This window comes from Oryzias latipes, chromosome 15, assembly GCF_053564925.1.
Source record: "Oryzias latipes strain Hd-rR chromosome 15, Olatipes_Hd-rR_3.1".
In the NCBI taxonomy this organism is placed as follows: Eukaryota; Metazoa; Chordata; class Actinopteri; order Beloniformes; family Adrianichthyidae; genus Oryzias; species Oryzias latipes.
Window position 1 is genome coordinate 12,472,765 of NC_136251.1, and position 26,240 is coordinate 12,499,004.

The window sequence follows — 26,240 nt, forward strand, 5'->3', positions numbered from 1 at the left end:
AAAGTCTGAACACAGGACTAGTGGAAAAAGTCAATGATCAGGAAAGATGAATGTGTTTAATGTTTTTATTATAGCTCCGTTCACGCGCCATATGCAAAACTTAACAAAAAAAAAACGTGCGGTGATGGGATCATCACCGATGCGGTGATGCGGTTATCGTCACAGCCCTAGGGAAACCCAGAGGCAGAAGTCCTGATCATCACGGAACTGCAGTGTTTTAGGGAAAATTTGTTTAGAGCAAAAACTTGGATCAGGTTCTTCTCCCTGGATTCCATCAGATCACTGTTCTTGATGAGTCCTCTCTCTGATTAGAGCGAAAGCAGGACGACTGCATTCAAGGCCCACTCCGATCATCTTTTGTTCTCTCGTAAAAGTCACCCATGCATTCATAAAAACACAGGTGACCCTTTTGCGACATCGACGGCGTCGTCTGCACAAAGTGACAGCGATCTTTTAGCCAGGGCTGCATTCAGTCAGAGACAGGAGTCGTTTGCAGAGACATTTATTTACACATCAAACTAGTGGCTGTTATATGAAAAGACAGAACATTTATGCAGTTATTTACATCAACTGTAAGGCATTATGAAAAGAACTGTACACTAAAGTTAGTCCAGAAAAATGAGACCAAAAAAATTAACTACACGGATTTACAGAAAGCAGTAACACGATTATAAATAAGAATTTTTGAAGCAAATTCTGGTGTTAATCTTGTCTGATCTCTACAGGTTAGTTGGCAATAGTTTTAGTGTAGAGGGAGTATTTTAGCAGAGGATTCTGGGTAATCATAAAGAGCTCTGGAGGCATCACCTGCCAATGACAATATTGCACTTAACCGCTGCAGACAGGAGTCCAACACTGACTGTTTTTGGAAAACGTCCGACTCTTTTCCTTCATGAAGTCTTTCTTTCAGACAGGGACACTAGGGGAAAAATGAAGTAACGGATCAGATTGTGCTCTGAAAACTCTTCAGAGGATTCTGTTGTGGCGTAGTGTCCTGTAGACTTGGACCAGTGGTTCTGAAGCTAAAGCCTCCAACCAAAGAAGAGCTCTCTCCTCCAGTTTGGGTTGTTTTTTTTTTAACACTGGAGATGAAATGCGACTTTGCTGCAGCGCCTTTAGCGTGCTCACACAGATGCTAAGCTCAATCTACTCCATGTTGATGTCTGTTGCAGAAGTCTGACCTGTGAGGCAACCAAACATTGTGGTGCAGTTTCATTTCAAAATAAAATGCCTCCTCTGTAAACTTCTGACTTAGCTTACAGACATTTGAACAAAAGTAGGGTTATGTTGAGACAAATAAGCAACTTTGAGGGAAAAATTTAGCCCCCCCTCAAAAAAAAAGTTGCTGGCCTTGTGGGTTCACATAAGAGTGGGTGGAGTCACAGGGAAAGCTCAGACACTTATGTTGTTAAAGCGAAGCTCCAACAAAAATACTCAAACTTATCTGCTCGGACACTTAGATGGAGGTGAATGTTTTTTTTAATTATTATTTCAAGTAATTATAAAACACTGTTAAAGTTTTCATTCTCTTAGAAGCTCCTTTTTTAAAGGCTCCTTCCTTTAAATTGGTATGAAAGAGTTTTTGTAAGTTTGAAAAGTTAATTAAAGTAAAAAATAAATGTTTAAAAAAAACATATAGTATGATGTGAAGTTATTGTTTTCTACCTGTGAAAAATCAGAAGTAACACTTTCAATAGTCCGGGGAAATGTAACAGCAGAGTGGAAACACAGTTCCTGTTTTGTCAGGGATTCAAACTAGGAACTTTATATTCTGTTGTTTCTTCAAGTTTGTCTGTGCACAAAAAAACCTGCTTTGTACCCTACAAGGTTGAGCTCCTTTTTGGAAACAAGCTTTTATTGTGAACACTCAAAACGCTCATGATCAGATAAGTGCAGCAGGCTTAGTCTGAAGACTCTGGGAAGGAAACATTTTTCCGTTTGCTCGTGATTCCTGGTGGAAAGAAGGAGGTGAACTGTGGAATGAACAGGAGTGTGAGATCTTAAATGGGGGAGAAGACTTCCGATTGGTGCTGGATCTTCTGTGGATCCATCTTTGGTGTTTCAGGCCTGAAGTTTGACGCTTCATTTGAGTTCACTTCCTTCTGACCGCAGACAGGGGGCGCCCGTCTGATTAAAGTGCTTGGAGTGGCGCTTCCTCGCTGTGATGAGATCCACCTCAGCTGGAACCACTTGAATGGAGCTCGCTGGTTAATCTAGTGGGTACTGGGGGAGCAGAGGACTAAACCAGAAAGTTGAAGCCATTAGAAAACTTTAGCACCTACAGTGAAGTCGGGGTTGGGAGGGGGGCAACATGGAAACAGAAGATTCAGACTTCATGTGTGGAAAAATACTGACAATCTGCTGGAGTTGAACCAACAACCGCCTCTAAAACGTTCCTGGTCAGAGCCATGGGAGGAGCTGGGGTTAGCTCCTCAAAGCCGGGCTGCCGCCTTTCTCCGCCTCCTTGTTTCCATCCTTCATCAGAGCAGAAAACACCTGAAACGAGACAGACACCGTCACTCAGGAGCGCCGTTAAAGCTCCCCCCCATCCTCACCCCGCAAGGTCAGAGCAAGGCAGACCTGCGCCCAGCGGCGATTCCTGCTGATCATGTGCGTGTTGGCCATGGCGCTGAAGAGCGTGTGCGCCTGCAGGTCGTCTGGCAGGCGACTGAGGAACTGCGCGATGTGGATGAAGTCCATCTGCAGCAGGACCTCCTCGTACAGACGCAGGATCCCCAGCCCCGTCCGAAACAGGCTCTCCTCGCCGTCCCGGCAAAAGACGTCCCACACCCGACACGCCACGTCCAGTGGGAGCGACTTACTGTACAGGGTGAAGATCCTAAAATAGACAGACACCCCGCTCTGCTCAGAATTTAAATTCTAAACGGCACACTTTAACAAAAAACTCAGATAAAAATTGTGGTGTTGTTTTTTTAACATGTTCTTGAGACATTTTTTTGATGAGGGGGATATTTTTGAAGAAAACTAAGCTTAAAATTGCATTTCTGAGCACTTCTTTATTTCAAATTATTGTGAATCAGGCAAAAGCAAAATGCAGTTTGAAAATGATGAAATTGTTTTGTAGAAAATATGCTGAGTGGACTACAAACTTCCTGCTCTGCTCCATTCTGATGCATCCACTTACATCCAAATAGATAGATGTACGTCTTTGTTTTCCCCGTCTGAGCTGGAATCTGGATTAAAACCTTATGACTGCATAGCTCCAATTTTGCTCGCCATTTTTTTTTTTTGCATGGGTAATGTTAGGTTGGGGGTGTGCGGAGCTGTAACCTAACGGGAGAGCATGTAAACAGCTCTCAGTTTTGGGCATCGGGAAGGGGGGTGGGGTTGCTCTGTGCCAGTGGTCCTCCCCAAAACTCAGAGGGGAATTTCTAATGAACTACTATAGCTCTACGGACACTGTGTTCTAGAAAATGACCATTTATTTTGGCCAAAAACGGCATAATCAGAACTAAAAGAACACTGAGAATGCTTTGAAAAAAGGATCAATAGATGATCGGAGTGGGTCTTAAAAAAAGGAAATGTAAGCGTGAGAAAACAATCAAGACTTTCCTTAAGCTGACAAGGCTGTAAGTCTTGAAGGACTGATAGAAATGTTCAGCTGGGGTCCTGCAGGGTTTGAGTCAGAACTCACCAGTCGATCAGATACAGGTCGGGTGTCAGGCTGCTGGTCTGGAAGTGACCGAAGAGACGAGGAAGATTCTCCTCAAAGAAAATCTCAAAGGCTGCGAAATACTTCAGCATCTAAAACACAGAAGAGCTTCTGTCACTTTTAACTGAAACATCTGAGACTGCAGGAGCGAAACAGAGCCGAGCCTTGGAGTCAAAGAGGCAGACTTCAGACGGACTGTCTGAGTTTTTGTTTGTAGGAAAGGAAAGATTTGAGGAGGAGGAGGGTGGAAGGAGTGTCTAGTACCAGGTCGTGGTCGACTCTGAAGAAGGCCATCTGACAGGGTTTGTTGAGTAGGTTGGCGAAGGTGATGAAGGCCTCGGCCTCCTCTAGGTTGAGGATGAGTACAGCAGCGATGAAGGACATGCCCTGAACCTGAAAGAGAACAAGGATTTTTTTTTATCTAACATTTGATTTCCTGAATGCTTCAAGTGTTGCCAGGTAACATTGCAAACATGTCTGCAGTCTTCCGACTTAAAGAACCACTCTGAAAAGAAAGAGACAGACTCACGTAGCCGATGTCCGGTCTGTAACAGGTGTACGCTCCCAGCACGCTGTGGAGGAGGTCGTGGTAGGGACCCCCCTACAGGAGGAAACAGTCAAAGGTCACATGACCTGCACTGATTTGTCAAACTCATCCATGCGGCGGAGGTACCTTCTGAAAGATGAAGAGGGAGGGGAATGTTCTGGAAATGTCCAGTTTGATAAGGTCCAGGCTGGACTCCCTGTCGGCCAGAGATGCTCCTCCGTCTGACCAAAGAGTTTTAGTTCAGTTATAAACAGAGTTCAGAGTTCATGCTTTACACATTTCAAGAAACTACAATAATACATTATGAAAACAATTTTAAAAAACACTTGTACAAATAAAAGTCAAGAGGTTTAAAATACCTCAGCATACGTTCAGCACCTTTTAGTTACTTTGCTTCTTTTTACCCATGATGCCCTTTCTTCAGTATATTTGACAAGTTAGCACTAAAGCTAGCATTAGGCCTCGTCTACCTTTATTTTATAAGACGTCAGTCAGTAAAAAGCAAAATGGTGGCGTACCGCTCTCGCCGTCGTTCACTGAACTGGTCTCACTGTAACTTCTCCACTTCTCTTTGGCTCTGGACAGGAAGATCTCATAGAGCTCTGCTCACAAACATAAAGACAGCCGGTCAATTAATGCAAACACAAGCAATCTAATTTCCTTACCTTAACAAAAGGCAACGGGCAAAATCATTGCATCAAATCTCTGGATCTAATTGCGTTTTTCTCAACAGTTTAGCCTCCAATTTTATACCTAAACAACTGGTGGATCCATTTTTCTTTTTTTTTAATGTGAGGGTTGTTTTTAAACAGGCATGTGATGTGAAGCCCTTAGAAACAACAATTTTCCAGAGGTGAGAACATTGGAACTCTTCATTCTGACGGGTGAGGAAATAAATCAGTTTCAAACAGGACCACAAAGTTACCATGAATTAATTTCATAAGATGTAGATCTGAGGGAAGAGGTCAAATTCAAGTTATTAATAAAAGATTTAATATTTAAAGCTGTGTTTTCACAGAATAGTGTGGTTCATGTATCTTTCTTTGAAGATAAAATCTAGGTTCTGTTAACTCCTCCTCCGTTTTTTGATTGGGGCACAACTTTAATAACAGCTAGTTTGATATGAGGGTCATTTATAAGAGTGCATGTGATTTGAATCATTTAGCACCCCCTGCTGGCCACATATATATTACACTACTGAAGAAAATTTCTCTGTATAAAATAAATGAATCTCTTGTCCTGATTCAAACTGCTTTTGTTCTGCAGACTGGTGTTTGTTTTATTTATTTAAATGGCAAACATTTGTGTACCTGGTGTGATGTTCAGCTCGTTGCCAATGGCGAGGCTCCACACTCTTCCTCTGACGCTGGGAGGAAGCCCCTGCCACCAAAGCTCCCGGACGCGCCGCGTTGCCTTCCTGCACCCAGACACACACAAGTGTGCAATGAGTCACACCAAAATCATAGCTGATTTTTTCTTTTTTAAAGTCTTCCTCAAACTAATTTTTTGTGACCATTTTGGTTTTTATATGTTTTAAGTTTGCATCGTTAAAATCCGAAACACTGATTGTATTGCTTGAAGCTCATTTTGAATTTTTTTTAAATTGTTTTGAGTTCTGTCATTGTGACGTCTGGATCCTGAACTTTTCAGCCTCTTAGAAGCTTCTATAGATTTGCAGTAATTTTGCAGAACTATTCTACTATTCTTTGATTCACTTCTGAAGTATTACTGATGAACCAAAATCTATTTTTTTTAGCACATAACACATTTTTACAAACATCTAAACTCTCCATTCCAACAGGCGAGGACATAAATCCGTTTCAAAAAGAGCAAAGCTTTGATGCTCACATGCTGTCCCAGTGCGGCAGGATCTCTGTGTTCCAGACCACCATGGCGTTGGAGATGCTGTCCTCTTGTCTGTGGCGCTCCTTCATCTGACGCTTCTTTCTCTGAGCTTCTTTCATCTCTGATGGACGGATTAGAAGCAGAGTTTAGTCCTAATGTCCTCGGAAGGCATCTTTCTGTTTTTTTGTGTGTCTTTTTCACATGTACCTCTCCTCTTAGCTCCTGCCACCATCTCCTCATACTCCAGCTTGTGTCTCTGAGTTTCCTCTGTGGACTTGGCTGGCAGGTTCCTGCAGGATACACAGACATTTAATACTCAACCAAAAACATCCCAAAACTGGATGTAAAGTCAAAGATTTTATTCCATTTAGCTTTAGGGCATAAAATGAAGGGTCCACTCACGAGGGCCGGTCCTCCAGGATGAGAGCTGTGGTGGACAGAGGCTCAAAGTCCAGATTCTTCCTCCTTCCTGCAGCCAGGGGGCGCTGAGAACCCGGAGAGTCGTCCTCTTCTTCCTGCTTTAAACACAAAACAAAGATTGGTGAGACAGCTAAGGAGCTTCGTCTCCGTTAGAGCATTTCCGATTGTGGTGGATTCTAGATGTTTTTTAATTGAATCTGAAGATGAGATTTGAGTATCACAGAGAAAAAACTGCTTTAGTTGTGCCTTTAATGAGAGAATGAAATTCAGCTCTGCGTCTGTTATAATTAGGTTTTCCTATTGGAGTTTTGGTCTTTATTCCACTGGAAATGAACTCTGAAGCTTCTCTCACTCTTATTTGTTTCTGGAAACAATTACTTCTGTATCTAAAACTCCCACTCCAATCATCCTCTGATCTATTGTAAAGGGTTCCCAGTGGTCCTTTAATGGTGATTTGAGCAGTGAGAGTTCATACTGTGTTTTACTGTTGTTTTTTCGTGTTGTACTGTGAAGCACTTTGTGATTTTTATCTGGAAAGGTGCTATACAAATAAAGTTTATTATTATTATTATTATTAGAAATTGAACTGCAAGTTGTGGACAGAACGGTTGTCATGGAGCTACCCCGCCCCCTGTACGGTCACCGTTAACCTAAGAGGTCTGTGTTTACTTGCTTTTCTGTTAGCTTACAGCCCCTCACACCCCCAACACCTTAAACCTTCGGTGTTAAAAATTAGGCCCAACCCAAATCTGAATTCTTCCCCTATCCCTACCCCTTCATTTGGCCCTCCAAACGGAGAGTTATGGAAAAATCTTCCCAATCAATGACGTCATCAATAGTCAAGCTAGGTTAGCCCAGAAATGCTAGCGCTCAGAAATACATAACATCAGTCTTAAAACTTTAAAAAGGTCATGCAAAAACAAGGTAATTACTTACATTTAAATATAAACATCTGTGCATCAGAGCACACCCACATGAAGATAAACGCTTCTCCTCAGGGGTTAGCCCTGAATTATTTTGGACAACCATACTCCTCCAAAAACCCCAACAATTGGAGAGAAGCAGTAGGGGTAGAGAAGAATTCGGATTTGACCTTAATGTTACCAGACATCCTCTTTACCAAAACTATTAGTAAATATTGAGTTCTTCACAGTAAATCGAAAGATTGCGATCTAAATGTAACATGAGGGACAACCAGTCTACACAGACTGATGAATGTTCATGTTTGGGTTCAGTTGCTGCTGAGGGCTATGTCTCTGCAACTTTATTGAGATCATTACTGAACACAGCCAGCAGGGGGAGACAGAGCTCCTCCCTTCGACCTGCCTTGCAGTGATGTTCGACATCACATGATTTTCTGCTATGTGACTATTAAAACAGACTGCTGAACATAAAGACTTTCAAATCCTATCCAGAAATACTGCGTGTTGTGTTATTTAGTGACAGGAAATGCAGCTTTTCTGCAAAAACATTTTGAAAAATGCTTCTTGAAGTAAAATTAATTCATAAAAAACTCAGATCAGTGTTCATCAAAATAGGGCCAGAAAATTCTCTAATGGAGGGTCCTTCAGATGCCAGAAAACAGCCAGAATGAGTCTAAGAAGACACCGGGACAAGCTTTTATTTACATCTTATGCTCCAACAGGAAACAGCCAACAGGAAGAGCATGACGAGCACAAGAACTTTACTTCCTGATCCTCACCTCTGCCAAAACTCTGAGGAAGCCGATCCAGACCCAGTTTGATGCATGAGGATGGCAGGAAATAATTGATTTCGGAGAACATTTAACAGAAAAACCTCCAGACCTGCTTCATTACGGAGGAAGACTAAAGTGATAAAGGTCCACTGAACCCAACATGACCCACAAGAGGCTCACCAGAGACTGAAAACAAGCTTCAAAGGCCTGATCCGACAAACACTGTGTGTGTATGTGGGTATGTATAGAGAGATATAGAGATATAGAGAGAGCGATAGATATATATATATATATATATAGATTCTATTAAAGACATTTTGATAAGAACGACTGTACCGCAATTTAGCCGCAGCTTCAGCTGTTTTCTGAAAAATTCCACCCCTTTAACCGTCTCCGTCAATCATTCTTGGAGTCTTAATCACATGTCATCAGGCCGACCAATCAGAAGTGGTTAAAGTCTTAACTTCCTTGTTCTTAATTCTGCTGATAAAGTCGCTCAGTTCTAACAAAAATACCAGCCAAAGCTCGTCTTTAGCGGTGTAGCTTTCCACAAAATCTGGTGTCAGACCGTGGAAAAAGTGAAAAAACCATGAAGCTCAGAGACGCTCGTCTTTCTGCGTTCGGCCATTTTTGCACTACATCTCCCATGATGCATTAGGTTAAAGTGTCAGTGTCTCTGCGCACAATGAGTCTCTCCTCTTAACGTCTTGAAACAACAATGAACACAAATCAAACAGTTTTTAAATCTTCTAACTTAACTTTTATTACATATTTTAGAAAAAACAGCTGCAGCTTCAAGCTTTTTCTGCCACAATTATCACAAAAATGCATCTGAGATTGCGGAGGGAATGTAGATCAAGACAGACTATGAGTTTCTCCTTTTTTTTAATTTTTGGATGCTGGTGTGCCTCGGGATTTTTGTCAAGGTTAAAGTGTGCCGTGGCTCAGAAAAGTTTGAAAAACACTGCTTTACAGTTGCATGGCTTCAATATTGTTCGCCATTTTTATTGCACCGGTAATGTTAGGTCGGGGGTCTGAGGGCTGTAAGCCAGCGGGAGAACACGTAAACAAAGAGCCTCAGCAGTGGGAGGGGTTGCTCCGCCTCAACAGTCTTGTCAACAACTCGGACGAGAATTTCTAATGAACTTTTGCTGTTCGGTAGAAATTATGTCTTAGAAAATGACACAGCTTTTTTTGTTTTTGGCTAAAAAAAAGGCCCAATCATAACTAAGGGTGTATTCAGCCTGACAGACAGATTTATTTGGTCTGGACTGAGTCCTGAACCTTGCAATCCTTGTCGGGATAGTTCAATTATATATCTCTAATTGATGTTTAACATCTGCTTCAACGAAAGGCAAAAACCTTATTGCTACTTTGGTCAGGTGGAGGCGTGCTGCAAGCCGGTCACTGAGAAAGTGTATAAGAAGGTACGCCGTTTATGTGTTTATGAATTACATATTGTCAGGAAAACAGTGAGAAGCAAACTGGATCAGGTCAAAAGTACTTTTAGTAAACCTGAATTCATCCAACCACATTTCAGTGAGTTACTGTGTCTCGTGGTTGCTTCAAGTTTCTTTGCGACCCTCTGTTTACGTCACAATGCCCGGCTCCTGTGGCCGTTTTGGTCTAGTTGTTCCACTCAGATAACGGACTACATTCTGACTCAGGAATCGCAGAGTGAACCAGAGCTCAGTCCGACTGGAAACAAACGGAGACCAGCTTGAAAGATGGGTCCAAGAGTGCGTGTATTCAGACTGAGAATTTGTTCTGGATTATCGGGGGAAACGAACTCTGGTTCACTTTAAGACAACCAAATGTGTCCTGTCTGAATACACCCTAAAAGACCACTGGGAATGCTTTGAAAATAGATCAATAGATGATCAGAGTGGGTCTATAAATGTGATGTTTACAAATGTCTCAACTAATTTTTAAGGAAAGTTTTTCAACATTTGAAGTATAAATTGTCTCATGCAGGAGGACCCAGTAGTTTCATGTAGGAGCCTCTTTGAGAGTTTTATTCTGAAACTTGAACTGATTTAAAGGAGCTCCATTAGCTGAAATTAGGATCCGTTCTGAGTTTCTGGCTCGAGATAACCACATGTGGACCCCCTCTGCTCAAAAGTAAAGTGACCCGACTGTTATCATGAGAGCAAAGCGAGCTGGGCGGGGCTGCCAGAGAACAGCTGACAGAGCTGGGGGGGGGGGGGGGGGGGTGCAGGTGGTTCCTGCCAGCTCCTGTTGAATGATGGATGTTAAAATGGATTTTAGCCCCGAGAGGAAAACAAACAGTCTGGTGACTTTAAGCGCCCACCCCCTGTGATGAGGGTGTCAAAGCCAACTCTTGTTGCAGTTTAAGCCTCAGGTTTGTTTGAGGATGGAGAAGTCCTCACAAAGACATGTAAATTAGCATCTGTGTGTGGCTGAGCAGCTGCTCTGCAGGACAGCAGCAGCTCTGTGTGAACCACATCCCCCTCCCTCCCTCCCTCCCTCCCTCCCTCCCTCCCTCCCTCCCTCCCTCCCTCCCTCCACAGCAGGCACTCAGTTCTGGTTGCTTAGCAACCACATCCTCTCAGTAAATCCTTTTAGGAGTCTCATCCCCTCCTATGTTCCAACAAACCAGATGCAGGCTAACGCTATTAGCATCATGCCAGAAAACGCTCCACAGAAGCTGTTAATCAGGTCAAAGGTCAACACTGAGGCCAGTTGCAGCACTTTACTGCAGCAGTCCAGTCTCTAATATAAACCCCCATCCACACAGATATCCCCTATTCTGACTGCATCTGACCCTAAAACTGTCAGTAAAGCAGCTGTGATGTTACACGTTTAAAAATGCAATAAAAGAAGGTTTGGGGATTTTGTTTGTTTCATATTTCAGTAAAGTTCTTTCCTGTCTGCATCATTGGAGACCTTCAAGTTTAGAGTGGATGAACTGCAGCAGCGCAGATGTCAGAGGAGCGACAGCACCGGCTCATCAGAGCTTCCTCATCCTCATCAAGAGGAAGACACCATCATAGGTCAAACTGTTTTGTTTGAGCGGCTTGGAGTCTGCAGCTTGCTGTTGCTGCTCTGAGACTCCCTGAAGCTGCTCTCAGGTCTGTCCCAACCCTCAGAGGATGTTTGCGTCAACACCTAAAGCTGAGCTCTAGGTCTGAGTTAACTCCTGCACTTTGCAGACGCAGCTGCCTCCACAACGCTTTGTGTAGAAACACACGTGAACTTGTGAGCAGGCTCTTTTTAGTCGAGTCATGCTTTTGTTTGGCTGTGAAGTTCCCCAAACGCCTCACGGACACAAAACAGAAGAAAGTCTGTAAAACACCAACCTGCTGCATCGTCGCTGTGGAGCACAGATCTTTGCTTTGATCGCCCTCTCTCGCTGCCGTCTTCCCAAAGAGTCGCCACCCTGATGCATTGTGGGATACTGCCTTAGGATCTTTGGATTTCTTAGAAAACAGGCTCCTGAATGAAAAAGAGACAATCATCAGACCTCATTGTTTTATATTCATTGATCATTCAAACCAATATTAAAATTAATCATTAGAAAAAGACAATGAACTCGTGTGCTTATCGATGATAGAACCAAAACCTTTGATTACTGAACGCGGAAATCTTTTCTCCACAAAAGTGCCTCTAACCATCTACCGTTAGATATAGCACTAAAGGCCTGGGGGGCTCTCCTCCCCTCTCCTGGTCTGGCTGGTCTGGCTGGGTAGGATCTGGCTCCCTTTATGAACACACGGTTCACGTCGGCAGCATGCATGTATCTCCACCCCCACGTGCACACTGCCACACTGCTCCCTGTCTGCTTCATCCCTCCTCCTTACCTACAGTGTATTGATGGACAGTTTTTTTTTTTTCGCTCATCTTAGTGTCAGATTTTCACCTTTGATGTAACATTCGTCTTTCCAGCAGATCTGGTATAAATGTTACAGCTTAAAATAATAACTTATTCAAATCAGTGCTTGTATCCCCCACCTTTTCACCTTTCTTCCTTTTACTCTCTTCCACCCTCCCCTCACATTCTTCCCCTCTCCCTCCCCACACACACTAAATGTAACAAATAAATAAAATAAAAAAAATACGACAAAAAGGGGTTTATACAAATCTACACTCTAGTTTCTTGAAACTATATAACCTCTTTTTGTGATAGTAAAACCTGTCCAATACAAAAAGCCTTCAGCTCTAATCTGTTTGCTCAGCTGTTGGACAGAACAAGTTAAAAAAAAAAAAAAAAAAAAGATATAGCACTAAAGTTAGGATTTAATTTAGGACAGGATTTAGCGCTAGAGTTGGAACTGGATTTAACATTGAATTTAGCACTAGATTAAGCACTTAATATATTCTTATAATTTAGCAGTTAATTGAATTTGCCACAATTCAGGCTTTCAAGTATTTGAGTTTTGTTGTTCATTTAGTTTAACATTTATTCAACAAATTACATTTTTAGATTTCTTTTGGAGCATGCAACTTGAATAATATTCAATTGATTGATTTAGCAACATTTCTTTGCATTATTTAACATTATTAGGTTTATTTTTTTTAAATCATACAACATTTTAAGCTATTTAGCAATCAAATTGAACATTTTAATGTGTTATTTAGCACCAACTGTTTACCATATTTTTAGCCACTTCCTAGTTTATAATATTTGTCATCAAACACATTTTCAGATGTTTCAGCATCTGAGTTTTCTTGTCCATTCATAACTTGTAGGCTTTTTTGCAAGTATTGTTTTCATTATTTTTACATTTTTTTGGCAGCTTTTCAGCAGTCATGCAGATACTGCTGCAATATAACCTGTAATATTTTATTTAGCCTTTGATAAAAGTTCAATACTGCAGCAAATATTCAGCCACACACCTCCAGACTGCGACCATTTGGTCGCATTTTGCGACCAAAATTTGAGAGTGTGCGACTGGATGTAAAATTCAGTCGCGATGGCGAATGGTGATGGCGAATCTGCAGCGAGACTGAAGGAGAACAGGAAGTTGGAGTTCAATTCAGTTCAATTTAGTTTTAATATTCCTCTCCCCCTTAGTATGATCTGTGTTATTATATATTTTATATTTATTTGAATGTTTTGTAATGGATGTAGCCTATTTTTAATCAATTGGTATTTTAAATTATTTCAATTTCTCACTTAACTACAAAAACCATCAGGACAGATGTCCCATAATGCATTGTTTGTAGTCATATGGCAGCTTTCAGTCAGTTCAGTACTAAATTTCCAGCTGCGTTCGGTAGGTTGGGGCCTTGCTGCTCCCGCCCCTTTCTCCTGATATTTTTGTGATGATTGACAGGTGATGTTGGAGCAAAAACAAAAATATATGTCACACACCAGGTGATCTGCGCAGCGTTGCGTCCACCTGGGTGATCTCAAACACGCTTATTGTGCGTCTTGGCTGCACTTATTTGGTGTCACCAAGATAAATTTCCATCAGTTTTTGAGCCTCTCTCTGATCTCAGGTATCTATATCGATTGTTCTGATCTCCAGTGAACATCGCCCGTTCTTTTACAGTTTACCTTCTTCTGTCAGTTTACCTTGTTGTTGCAGATTAAAATGTGACACTGAATTTGAAACAGCGCATCGTAATTTATGCATCTATTATTAAAGTATTTATTTATAATACAGTGGAAATTAGTAGATTTGGTTAGCATGTTGATTTACGGTATGCGCCCCTAAATTTTTTTTGATTGTGCCCCTAAAATTTTCAGTTGGGGGCCACTGTGCTCCTAGTGAAAAAAGTGAGTCTGGAGCCCTGCACATGGCAATTTTAACACCGTTTCTCATTATTTTTATTCTTAAAAGTGCTATTTAAAAGTAACACAGTTTACAACAAAAGTCATGCATGTAACTTTAACAAAATCAGAATTTTTTAAGCAACTTTACATTTTTCCTTCATTCCTTATTGTTTTTACTATAGAAGTCACTTAATTTTAAGCTAATTTAACATTTTTAACAGAATTCTGAGTTTTAAATTATGCAAATTAAAACAGAAAATTTGTATTAAAGAATTTCTACTCTTCTTCATCAACACTTGGTTTATTATTAGTAGTAATGCACTTTGCAGATTTCACATCTACCGGTATATGCAATTTGCATATAGATGAGACAAAAAAGATTAGGTTTTATGCATTTATCTTTTCTATAAAAGCACTTTTGTAGTTGTTTTTTGCTATTCATGCTATTGTTTTGGTTAAAAAGAATTATTATAGGTCAACTGCTCTAAAACAGCTCCAAGTTCACAGGAACAGATGCCGTTTCCCCAAAAGAAGATTTGTTTTGTCTGCAGAGCTGGGGCTAAGATAGAGCCAGGATGGATAGATGTGACAACCAACCTTTCTAACACAGAGAAGACCAATATTCTTAAAACAAAGACGCAAAGAGTGCAGCTGCACTGGGCAGCCCTCATTATTTTCATCCCAAACAAAAGATCTCTGTCTGCAGAGACAAAAGAACAACAGCACTGAAAAGTGGAAAAAAAAAGAAAAGAAAAGAAAAGAAAAACACAACTTGGAGCCTGCCACCTAGTGGCAGCAACATGACACATCTGAAAAGAAAAAACTATCCTTGCACGCTTAGTTATGACAGTTTAGGCAAAGCAAAAAGTATCACTTGTGCAAGAAACTTTTGCAAGAAAGTGGAAAATCTTTGCAGGACTAATAGGATCCAGAGGATTTACTCCTGCTGTCTGTTTTCTATAGAGCGCTCTACTTCACTACTGGTTTATAGGACTCTGGTGTCAATGAACGCCTCCCCCAAAATGTTTCTACCACACTAAGAGTTCCTCCTAAATGCAGCTAACGTGTAGCGGTGTTGGGCTTTTTTACATGTTACATGTTACATGAACTTTTTTACATGCTGCAAACAAGGTTGGGAGTTACAGGTATTGTGAATACGCTAAGGCTTCTACCATGGCTAACGTGTAGCGTGTTACAAACAGGTTACTGCAAACATGTTAATAAAGTCTGACTGACTGACTGATGTCTGACTCTTTTTTCTCGCTTAATACACCTATATAATCCTTATAGTCCGTAAAATACAGTGCATGAACATAGAGTTTACGATTTTGAAATTTCCTGTACAGGTTTGCCCATTTTTCACCCAAAGACAGCCCGTAGACCTACCTAATGGCAGTTCTGACAGACATAATGCTTCAGCTGTCTGGAGTAGAATCCGCTTGGTTTTCTGGGTTTCAAACATCCAAACATGTGGAACCCTGTGAGACGTGAGAGTCTGAAGCTCCAGCTGAGCAGAAGGAGCCTCCTTTAATCTCAAGGCTATGATTGTCCTGGCAGCAGCATCTTTGGTTTCTGGCTTCGTTTAAAACACTTGAAAAAAATGTCATTTTCAGACAGTTAGGAGTGTTTGTCATCTCTCTGCTCAGCTTCTAACTCAAAGGGATTTTTTCCCCACCTGGGATCAGATTCAGAGAGGTGTCTTTGTCTGTAAATAAGTAACAACAGTAAGGTAGGAGGCCTTCATTAATCCTTTAAATAATAAAACATCCTTCTGCTGTTCTACTTTAAAAGTTAACATTGACTTGAAGCCAGAGAGGATCACGTGACAAGCCCCCATGCAGCTTCCTCTGAGTTTCCTTTGAGACATCCACACCAGCTGTCAAGGCGCAGGTCCAAACCCAAACCAGAACTCGTGGAAACAGGAATGTCCCTGCAGCTGCAGAGAAACGGAGGAGACGTGGACCTGAGATGCTTCTGACATGCTAAAAGGAGCCCGCACAAAGCAGAAGCCTCTGCAGGACAAAAACAAAAGTGAACTGTGGGAGCTTTTCAGTCAATATTCACCAAGATGTAAATTAAGGTCTGTGTTCCTGCAGCAAGTTTAGGAGAAATCCACTCAGAAAAGACCTTAAATGAATCAAAACAATAATCCATTTACGAGGACATCCATGGATCTGGTCGTTTACAAGTGGATGCATCCATGGTTTGGGAGGGGCTGGTGCTCAGAGCGCAGGTTTTTAGAAGAATACTCAGACATATGGATCAAAATGCCACTTTAGGGTTTGTTTTTGTTAGGAATGAACATTATAATACACTTACAGCGTGATACAGGCCCTTTAAAAACACCACTCATTGAAATGTGGTTGGAGGAATTTAGACTCATTTAAGCATTTTCAATGCAACACACATTGCTTCTTACAGCTTTCCCGACAATCTATGTCATAAACATTTATTAGCGTACTTTCAAACCCAAAGTCTCCTCATCACTGCAGTTTCTAGCAACCTCCGAGTTAAAACACACGGCACGTATCCTTGCCAGTTACCGCCTTGCAGCATACAAGTACTTAAGTACTAAGTTTAAAGTGTTGGTCCCGACCTTCAAAACTGGTAAATGACATAAAGTTTTAATAAATTAACTATCCCTAAGGATTATGTTTCCGTCTTTTTCTTGTTGTTTTGACCCGTCCTTGTAGTTCCTGGCCAATGACTGAAGAAATCTTTGGTAACGTGGTTTTGTTTATAAGCTTTGGTCTGTAACTGAATGGTCCATTTGATGCCAGTCTGAATACAGACCAAACGCAAGGTTCAGGACTCGATCTGGACCAAATTAAGCGGACTCCATCCGGAACAAAAGATTTTCCCAGACTGAATACATCCTTAATTTATAAGGCTTTTAAAAGTCCACTACATTTATTAAAAACGTCAGATTAATTTAAAATAAGTTCATGTTCATTATCTGTTGTAAAATAGAAAATTGCCAGAAAACAGCACAAATGACAAGAACATCTTAGTATAACTGTCAAGCACAGAGGTGGAGGGTTGGTAATGTGGGTTTATTTGCAGCAAAGTTCTGCTGTATGATTCAGAACCTGGAAGAAAGAGTCAAGTAAAGCTGTGGTGATGATCAGAGAGCTGCAGGCCTCAGGATTAAACATTTACAAGACTGACAGCAGAAAGTTAAAGCTCCCCCAGGCCGACTGAATTATTCCTGCTTACATTTCCAGCTGGAACATAACTAAATGCAGGAAGTCCCCCTGCTGCTCGGTTCAGACTACAGCGTGGAGGAGACCCCAGACAGCGCAGTTACATGTGGACCCATGAAAACTACCCATGAATGCTTGTTCAGAACTTCTCTGTTCCTCTTTCCCTGAAAGACTCAGCAAAGCTGGATGTGGAACTGAAACTGGACATGAAGTATGAAGAAAGAACAGCCTCCTTCAAAGTGAGACGATAAACTCACATAATCCTTGAAATGAAGCTTCAGTTTACTGAGGTTCTCCTCAGCTTTTAGAAGGTCAAACTGTGGATCTTAAGAACACACAAGCAAGTTTAATTATTTTGAAGAGCTCTACAAAAACCTTGAATCCGTGTCTGGATTCATGAGATCAATAAGACTCCCCCAGTAAATGAATGATGTTGGTTTTAGGTGGTATTTCCGTGTCTATGGAACCCAGTTTGAAGACTTGCTGTCTGAGGCAGGAGAAAAACGCTGCTACACCTGTCCCCCACTGAGAGGGGGTTTTCTGGCACGCCTTGCTTGTCTTACTTTTTATATACATTTTATTTCTTTATCTTTTTTTTTCAAAATACACCAGAATGCACTTTTGTTTTATGGGCATCTTGAGTTTTTTTATATATAGGAATATCTTGAGTTCAGAGATGTTCTGAGTGTTTTTATACATAAGCCTCAATAAGCACATGTTTTGATGTGATCTGTGTGTTTTGAAGTACTTTATATGCTTTATTAAATATATTTGTTTCGCAGCTTTTCAAAACTAAATTTGTAAAATTGTATCTTGTTATATATTTTTTTTCCTAACTTTAAAACCGTGACACGATCTGAACCATGAGTTTTGTGATCCGTTGCACCTCTCCTCACTACACACTTTCTACACTTTTTCTCAGACAAACATGAACATTTTCACACTTTTCTCTCTTGTTTAAACTCTCAAAGTTCAATTTTTCATACAAAAATAAGTCCAGTATTATAGAAAGAAAAGATCTGATCATGATCAAAGATTTACTGGTATGTGGATTTATCAAGCTGAAAGTATTCTAAACAGGAGACTTGGCATGGATTCACTGACAAGGTCAACAGCCAATTGGGAAGCAGAACAAAGTGCACAATTAAGATAAAAAATAAAAAAATTGGAGAAACAGTATGAGCCCAAAAGGTGAATCTCAATATGATGAGAGAAAATTGCATCCTGAAAAAGATAGCACCAAGAATTAGTATTTTTTTCTTTAGATATGTTGCAGCAGCAGAAATATTCTCAGAAGTCAGTCTGCTTCACATTTGTTTGATATTTTTGGTTCAAACTAACAGACCTGTTCGTAATCCTCCTGCAAGTTCATCCATGAAGCTCACATCTAGAGTTTCCAGGAAAACTTGAATAAACGTTTACAGACTTTTCTCCTAAAGCTTCAAACCAAATCTCCTAGACTCTAAAACAGTCCCAAAGACTTGGTCCAAATAGACAGGATTGTTGGGTGATATCCCACCTGCCCTTTTTTTGGGTTTGCTTTCACACATGGCGCTCTCTGGAGAGAACCACCAACTGAAGTGGACCAAAGCACCGGAAGAATCACGCAGTTCCAACAGCTAAAACCAGCTCTGACCAGGACGGGGAAACACAGGAAGTAGAAACCCGGAAAGACCTCTTACATCTGGACGATCACTTCCCGACACCAACCAAAAATTTTCAACTTCTTCTTGATGGTCTTTTCTCCATTAGTTCTGCTCTGACCTTTATTCTCCTGGTCACAATAGCTGCATTTACACGGACAAAAGTAATCTGAATTAACGCCTGATCAGAATTTAAAACACATCATGTAAAAACGCCATGTGGAATACTCTGCCCCGATCAGACTCGTTCGGATCAAATTTTCCTTCCGATCAAGACTGGTTGGTTATGCCGATTGTTGATCCAATCGTGGTGCATGTAAACTATTTATACTAACTGGGGGGGGACTCCTGCTCTGGTTTTTTGTGATGTGAGAGCTCCGGAAGCGGCTTTTGAATGCGGAAATGCCACTCTGCACTCTCAAAATTACAAAACAAAGGCTGATGTCATCCGCACGTATTTACGTGGGGCCAAGATGCCCATTGCTGCGTTGCCCACACATTTTTTAAGTGCATCCAACCCTAACCCCTCCTCCGGGTCGGTCTGGCAAAGAAGGATTTAGAGCTGGCAACACGTATTTACAACATTATGTGCCAAACAGTCACTTTCAAATAATAAAAGTACACTTGCTACATGAATAGAGCATCCATGTTTGGTAACAACAGATCTACTACTTCGTCTGCGTCGGTTTCTGGTATTTTAAATAGTTCTGCGTATGCCAAAATGATTAATTTCCATCAATCGTGTGGCAAATGTAAGCGTTTGTTATAATGGGATACATTTTTTCAGCGCCCATGTACACACCTCAATTCTAATCCGATCTTTGATCAGATGAAAGACATTTGTGAGCACATGGACAAACTCATCAGAGTTCAGGTGAGCTTCCACACCTGCCGAACCCTGAGAGCCATCAGAGAAGGATAAGCCCGTGTTTATTTCCCTTTAAGACGCCAACTGAAGCTTGTTGAGTACGAGATCCGTTTGAGTCAGTTTTCCTGAGATGTTGTGACAACAGAAACAGTGAACGTGGACATTTTTACGCTGCTTCTGCATTTTAGCTTTGTTTCCCTTCTGAGAAATAGTGACGGTGTGCCACAAAAACCTCCGAATGAACGACAGCGCAAAAACACATCAAAAGAAAAACGTTTATTCATCAAAGTACCTTCATTACTCCAAAACACCGACTTCTTTGGGAGCCGGCTGCTGAACTTCTGACATATTTTCCTTCAACAAAGACTTAAATCTTTTTTCCTATGAAAGAAAGTTTTTCCATTTAGGTCAAGAAGTGACTCAGGAGTTTTTTCACTTTTACAGCCTGCTGCTTTCAGGGAATCTGCATTTTTTTAACAAACAAATGCAGAAGTGAAAGTCAATCAGCCACTAAAACTGGCTCCAAACAGGTTCTCCTGCAGAAACACGTCAGCTTAAGAGTCTGTAGCAATCCTAAGGACATGAATCCATCAGAAGAAGCAGATCAGAATCCAAATTAGAAGTTAGAAGCTCAACAAAGCGCTCCTTCTCAAACAAACAAAGAGTTAAAAACATCTGATCTGTCTGCCACGTCTGCAGATGGACTCCGGCTGCTCTGCAAATGCAGATCCACACTGCAGCTGCAGATTTAAGGACATCCGGACCAGACACTGTCTGTGTCCAAATGAGATGGGGGAATGCAGACTGGGCTCCCCGAAAAGCCCCCAAAACTTTTGAAGGTTTTGATCAGGCGTTTCAGCTTACCTTTACTGTGAAAAGGTTCAGCATTAAAAAAATATGTCAGCAGAATGTTTTATAATATTGTGTGGATGTGTGTGTAAGTGTGTGTGTGTGTGGGGGGGGGGGGGGGCAGCATAAATTCCCATCTTTTCCCCTTTGAATGAATGTTTTTCAGGCTTTAATCACGTGCTTCCGTTTGCCTTTATTGTGAAAAGGTTCAGCCATTAAAATAAAAGTCTGAGGAGTGTTTTATTGTGGTGGGTGGGGTTACCTGGTGAAGAAATCTGCGATTCCGAACCTCTTCGGCAGCAGCTTCTGCTCCGTGCCGGCGCCCTGCTCGCTCCGGTCCGGTAGATTGTCGGGGGCGCTCTGCCGCCGCCCCCCCTCCAGAACATTCCGCAGGTACTCCTCCGACACCTCATTTTCAAAATAAAAGCCCCCATCCTCCTCCGGGGACAGTGGGGTGGCGTCGCAGCTGAGGGACACCGCGAGGTTGAGGTTAGTCCTCAGACTCTGCGGCCTGATGGGGGCCCGGAGGTAAGCGGGCTCCCCATCTTCCTCCTCCTCTTCGCCCGGGATGGGGGGCTCAGACAGCGGGCTGTCACTGTATGGATCTGACAAGGTGGAGGGGCTGGGTGAGGGGATTTTGTCACAGGGTTCCAGGGAGAGGGGCGGCTTGCAGAGACCGAGGAGCTCTGACGCGAAAGGAGCGTCTTCTCCCGAGGCTGGAGGAAGCGGATGCCCGCTGAGACTCAGCCCGGACCCCGGCGAGTTTCCCAGAAGATGCAAACCGCCGTTGGCTACTCTCAGCTCCCACGGCTCCGAAGCGTGTCCGTGACCCAGAAACGGTTCACAATCCGCGCTGACCTCCCCGGGACAGTCAGCGACCCCGTTGGACATGTTGACCGCAATGCAGCCCGGGTGCATCCGCGCGCACGCGGGTCGATCGAGGGGAGCAAAAGCCCGGACGGAGCCCTCTTCCACCAGGCACTCGCCTCTGCTCTCTGCTGCGATGTGCTGGACCTGTTGGTCTTGGTCCAGGAGCGCAGCTGCGGGGGAAGTCTCTGTGCTCCCATCTCCTCTTTCTCCGTGACCCCCCTCCTCCAGCTGCTCCTCTAGACCGGTAGATTCACTAAACCCGTTCAGGCCTCCGCAAACCCCCGAAATCACGCAGGTGTCGATCAGCTGTCCCGGCAGCAGCCGCTCCGCCAGGTCCAGCATGATTTTAGCCGGCGGCAGGGAGGGGTCTCTGTTTACATTCCTCCCGTTCTCGGTCGCATAAGCTGGAGGCTTAGCAGTTTCCTGACCCCCGCTGACACGGGCGAGCAGCCCGGAGTGACACAGCCTCCTCGCTCCGCCTGGTCCTCCCGCCGTCTCCTCTACTACATTACAGTCGATCCCGAACGAACCTCCGTTCTTCCCCGTCACCTCCATGACCTCTCAGTCCGCCAAGCGTGCTTCGGGCCCCGCGAGAAATCCCTGCGACGAGTCGTCCGGCCCCAACGGCCGAGCTCCGCAGTGGCTGTTTGTGTCGTTCTCCGAGGACGTGGCTACCATCTTAGCCGGTGCTATTTCAGCGTTAGCTAACGTGCAGCACGGAAGTGAAGCATCTCCGGGTTGTGAATCTACAAATGTTTTCCCCGACCGTGGGAGCGAAGACGCCCGGAGGCGGAGGATAAACTAAACCCAGAAACGATCAGCTTTCTGCTGCAGCGGCATTCCTCTCACAGTCAGGCGCCATCTTGAAAATTCCCCAACAATGACGTCAGCGTTCTAACTCGCTCTGCTTGTTTTGATTCGCTGAAGGGTTTTTTACTGACACCTGTCGGTCATTCTATATAACTGCAAAATGTTTTTAGTTTGGGGGGTGGGCGGTTCCAACTTAAAATCTTACAAAATTATTTTCATTTATAAAAATTAAACAACGGGGGAAATATAATAATTATTATTGTATTATAACAGCCTGAATAGGTACAAAAACAAACATCAATAACAAAAATACAAAGCTATTTTGATTTTTTCAAACAATTTGAAGCAACATGTTAAATCAATATGGAGTTAAATCAAAATGGAGCAAATAGTTAAAACAACATTTATCAAGTAATATACTCAATGATACTATTTGCTTTTTTGCTGTATTTAGCATTTTCAAATGCTAAGAAATAAGATTTGAAGACATTCAGAAACAAGTAAATGACTTTTTGCCTTTTCACCATTTGCACCAAAGATTTTTAGTCATAACGAACATGTCCAGAACCGATACATACATGTATTTCTCATTTCATGTAATACATCACAAATATTAAAGTGATTAAGTCAAATACATTTAATTAATACCTACTTATATGTGTACAACAACAAATAAGTTAGTGTTAAAAATATAATTCCAACGTTTTACTGTTCCTATCACAAAAGCACTTTTACCCAACTCAATTTGTAAGAGTTCTTTAAAATGCTGACAATATATAGTGGCTTTGTACAATAAATCTTGCATTTTAGTTCTTCTTTTCTTTTTCTTTTTTTACTTGAAGTAATTTGATTTTGCCTTATAATTGAATAGAAGAGTAATTCTCTGAATTTGGTGTACTTTGAGTCTATTTGTGTATTTGAGCATTGGATCTGACAAGGGACTACTGAACCCCTCAGAATATGTTTTCCCACCTTATGCATGAAATACCCCAAATAATTAGAAATTAATTTGTGGCTTTGTTTTGGATTCAATGCTTTTGCTGCCCAATCTAACTTCTGTTCATTCTAAAAAAGGTTTTGAAACTTATTCTCCTAATTCCTTGGTAATCATCTGTTCCATGTGTTATACAACTTATAGTAAGTAAATCATATTTGATTCTAAGTCCAGCCTTCAGCCCTGTAACAGTGTTTTTTGTTACACAGATCAGTCGTCCTGGTCCCTTTGCTGAAAAACAGCCCAGAATCCTAATGTTTCCACCCCCATGCTTTACAGTAGGTATGGTGTTCTTTGGATGCAACTCAGCATTCTTTCTCCTCCAAACACGATGAGTAGAGTTCTTACCAAAAGTTCTATTTTGGTTTCTTCTGACCATAGGACATTCTCCCATCCTCTTCTGGATCATCCAAATGCTCTCTAGTAAACTTTAGACCTGCACATGTACTGGCTTTAGCAGGGGGACAAGTCTGGCACTGCAGGATTTGAGTCCCTGGCGGCGTAGTGTGTTACTGATGGTATCCTTTGTTACTTTGGTCCCAGCTCTCTGCATGTCATTCAGTAGATGTGGGATTTTGGCTCACCGTTTTTGTGATCGAACCCCAAATGGAGGGAGATTATCAGTGGACTTGTATGTCTTCTATTTCCTAATAATTGCGCCCACAGTTGATTTCTTCACACCAAGCTGCTAACCTATTGCAGATTCAGTCTTCCCCGCCTGCTGCAGGTCAACAATTTGGTTTCTGGTGTCCTTAGACAGTTCTTTGGTCTCTGCCATAGTGGAGTTTGGAGTGTGACTGTTTGAGGTTGTGGAAAGGTGTCTTTTATATAGAGAACCAGTTCAAACAGGAGCCATTAATACAGGTAACAAGTGGAGGAAAGAGGATCCTCTTACAGAAGACGTCACAGGTCTGTGAAAGCCAGAAATCTGGCTTGTTTGTTATTGATAAAATACTTATTTTCCACCATAATTTACAAATAAATTCTTTAAAAATCAGACAATGTGATTTTCTGGATTTCTTATCTCATTTTGTCACTCATAGTTGAGGTTTACCTATGATGAAAATCACAGACACCAAGTGGGAGAACCTGTACAATTGGTGGCTGAATAAAAACTTTTACCACTGTAAATGTGCACGTGCCATCCCCTGTATAGGCATGCATGTACAGTCAGGACCATGAATATTTGGACAGAGACACATTCTTTCTAATTTTGTTTCTGTACATTACCACAGTGAATTTGAAACAAAACAACTCAAATTCCATTGAAGTGCAGACTTTCAGCTTTTATTGAATGGGTTGAACAAAAAGATTGCATAAAAATGTGAAAAACCAAAGCATTTTTTAACCCAATCCCTTCATTTCATCTGAGTTGTTTTATTTCGAATTCACTGTGGTAATGTACAGAAACAAAATTAGAAAGAATGTGTCTCTGTCTAAATATTTATGGTCCTGATTGTACATACCTATATAGGCTTTATCTTACATGTGCACCCTTCTGTAGACATGTACATACATGTCCAATTGTGCAAATCTATATAGCAGTGTGCAGCCCTATACTGGCATGCACTTACAAGAATTTTTCTGTAATGGTATATTTTGATATTTTCTCCAGGAAAATTTTGTTTTTGGACGTCAGCATGGGCAGATATGCTGGTACACATGAGATGCTTTTCTTTAGAGGCACTGCTGGGATTTGGACCCAGGATCTCCTGTTTACTAGACAGGCACTTTAACCAACTAAGCCACAGTGCCTGACAACAATAAATTAAATGGTTTTTCACAATCGTTGAATACATCAAATGATTTTACATTTTTTTCTTTGGTACACATTCATTTTAAGCCAAAATTGTTGGGATTTTGGATTGGACCAAGGACCAAGTATCTTCTTTTTAATAGACAGGCGCTTTAACTAACTAAGCCACAGCGCCTGTTAACAATAAAGTAAATGGTTATTCATAAACTCTAAATAGATCAAATGATTTCAATGAATTTTGTTCGGTAGACACTGATTTTAAGGGAATGTTGCCTGCCTTCTAAGGATTTTTAGTTTTTCTAAATGTATTTGAAAATAATTAATAACCGTATTTACAATTTTTCCATTAAGAGAAATTGGTAAAGTGTATCAATATGGAACCTTTTTGCTTCAGTCTGAACATTTATTCAAAGTAGAAGCTTTTTGACAAGGCACTGCTGGGATTTGGACCCAGGATCTCCTGTTTACGAGACAGGCGCTTTAGCCAACTAAGCCACAGCGCCTGATAACAATAAAGAAAATGGTTGTTCATAAACGCTAAATATATCAAATGATTCCAATGATTTTGTTCGGTAGACACTGATTTTAAGGGAATGTTGCCTGCCTTCTAAGGATTTTTAGTTTTTCTAAATGTATTTGAAACATAATTATTTACAACTTTGGAATTAAAAGCAATTGGTAAAGTCTGTTAATGTGGAATATTTTTGCTTCAGTCTGAACATTTAATCAAAGGAGTAGCTTTATGACAAGGCACTGCTGGGATTTGGACCCAGGATCTCCTGTTTACGAGACAGGCGCTTTAACCAACTAAGCCACAGTGCCTGACAACTATGATGTAAATGGTCTTTGACATTCGTTGAATACATCAAATGACACCAAATTTCATATCTGGTATACATACATTTTAAGGCAAAATCGCCTGTCTTCTAAAGTTTTTTGTAATGCCATAAAGGTTTTTGAAAAAAATTAAAGTAAGAATTAGAAAAAAGAAAAGAAACTGATTAAAAAACATCAGTGATTATCCATTAATGGCAAATCTTAACACTTTTCTACTACGAGAGTTTTGATTTCAGCATGGACTAACGCTGACACATATGTGATGCTTTTCTTAAGAGGTACTGCTGGGATTGGAACCTAGGATTTCCTGTTTACGAGACAGGCGCTTTAACCATCTAAGCCACAGCGCCTGACGACAATAAATTAAATGGTTTTTCACAATCGTTGAATACATCAAATGATTTTACTTTTTCTTTTTTTGGTATACAATAATTTTAAGGTACATTTGCCTGTTCTCTAATGTTTTTTTGTAATGTCTTATAAATCGGG

General features: G+C 41.4%; 1 protein-coding gene and 3 non-coding genes across 7 annotated transcripts; all 4 read right to left on the reverse strand.

Moving 5' to 3' along the window:
- Positions 1 to 486: 486 nt before the first annotated feature.
- Positions 487 to 22,260, reverse strand: LOC101160259 (TBC1 domain family member 12). Of its 4 annotated transcripts, none has more exons than XR_013647781.1 (14): positions 20,747 to 22,260; positions 11,502 to 11,637; positions 6,468 to 6,580; positions 6,273 to 6,355; positions 6,069 to 6,186; positions 5,531 to 5,637; positions 4,739 to 4,822; positions 4,347 to 4,441; positions 4,203 to 4,274; positions 3,938 to 4,066; positions 3,656 to 3,765; positions 2,581 to 2,839; positions 2,356 to 2,496; positions 487 to 2,239 (listed from the first exon to the last, which is right to left on the reverse strand). XR_013647781.1 is itself a non-coding variant. In XM_011484156.4 (13 exons), exons 1-13 carry the CDS (start codon positions 21,907 to 21,909, stop codon positions 2,425 to 2,427), a joined length of 2,541 nt encoding a protein of 846 aa, XP_011482458.1. In that variant the 5' UTR covers positions 21,910 to 22,260; the 3' UTR covers positions 487 to 2,424. The 4 variants fall into 4 exon arrangements, 2 of the variants coding, with proteins under 2 accessions (XP_011482458.1, XP_011482457.1); XR_910095.4 differs by having other exon boundaries at positions 6,468 to 6,583; XM_011484156.4 differs by having other exon boundaries at positions 487 to 2,496.
- Positions 22,261 to 24,839: 2,579 nt separating this feature from the next.
- On the reverse strand, positions 24,840 to 24,913 carry trnat-agu (transfer RNA threonine (anticodon AGU)). Its single transcript has one exon. It is a non-coding gene; the product is annotated as a tRNA-Thr (tRNA).
- A 430-nt stretch (positions 24,914 to 25,343) lies between these two features.
- trnat-cgu (transfer RNA threonine (anticodon CGU)) lies at positions 25,344 to 25,417 on the reverse strand. The gene has a single exon. It is a non-coding gene; the product is annotated as a tRNA-Thr (tRNA).
- A 245-nt stretch (positions 25,418 to 25,662) lies between these two features.
- trnat-cgu (transfer RNA threonine (anticodon CGU)) lies at positions 25,663 to 25,736 on the reverse strand. Its single transcript has one exon. It is a non-coding gene; the product is annotated as a tRNA-Thr (tRNA).
- Between the last annotated feature and the right edge of the window lie 504 nt (positions 25,737 to 26,240).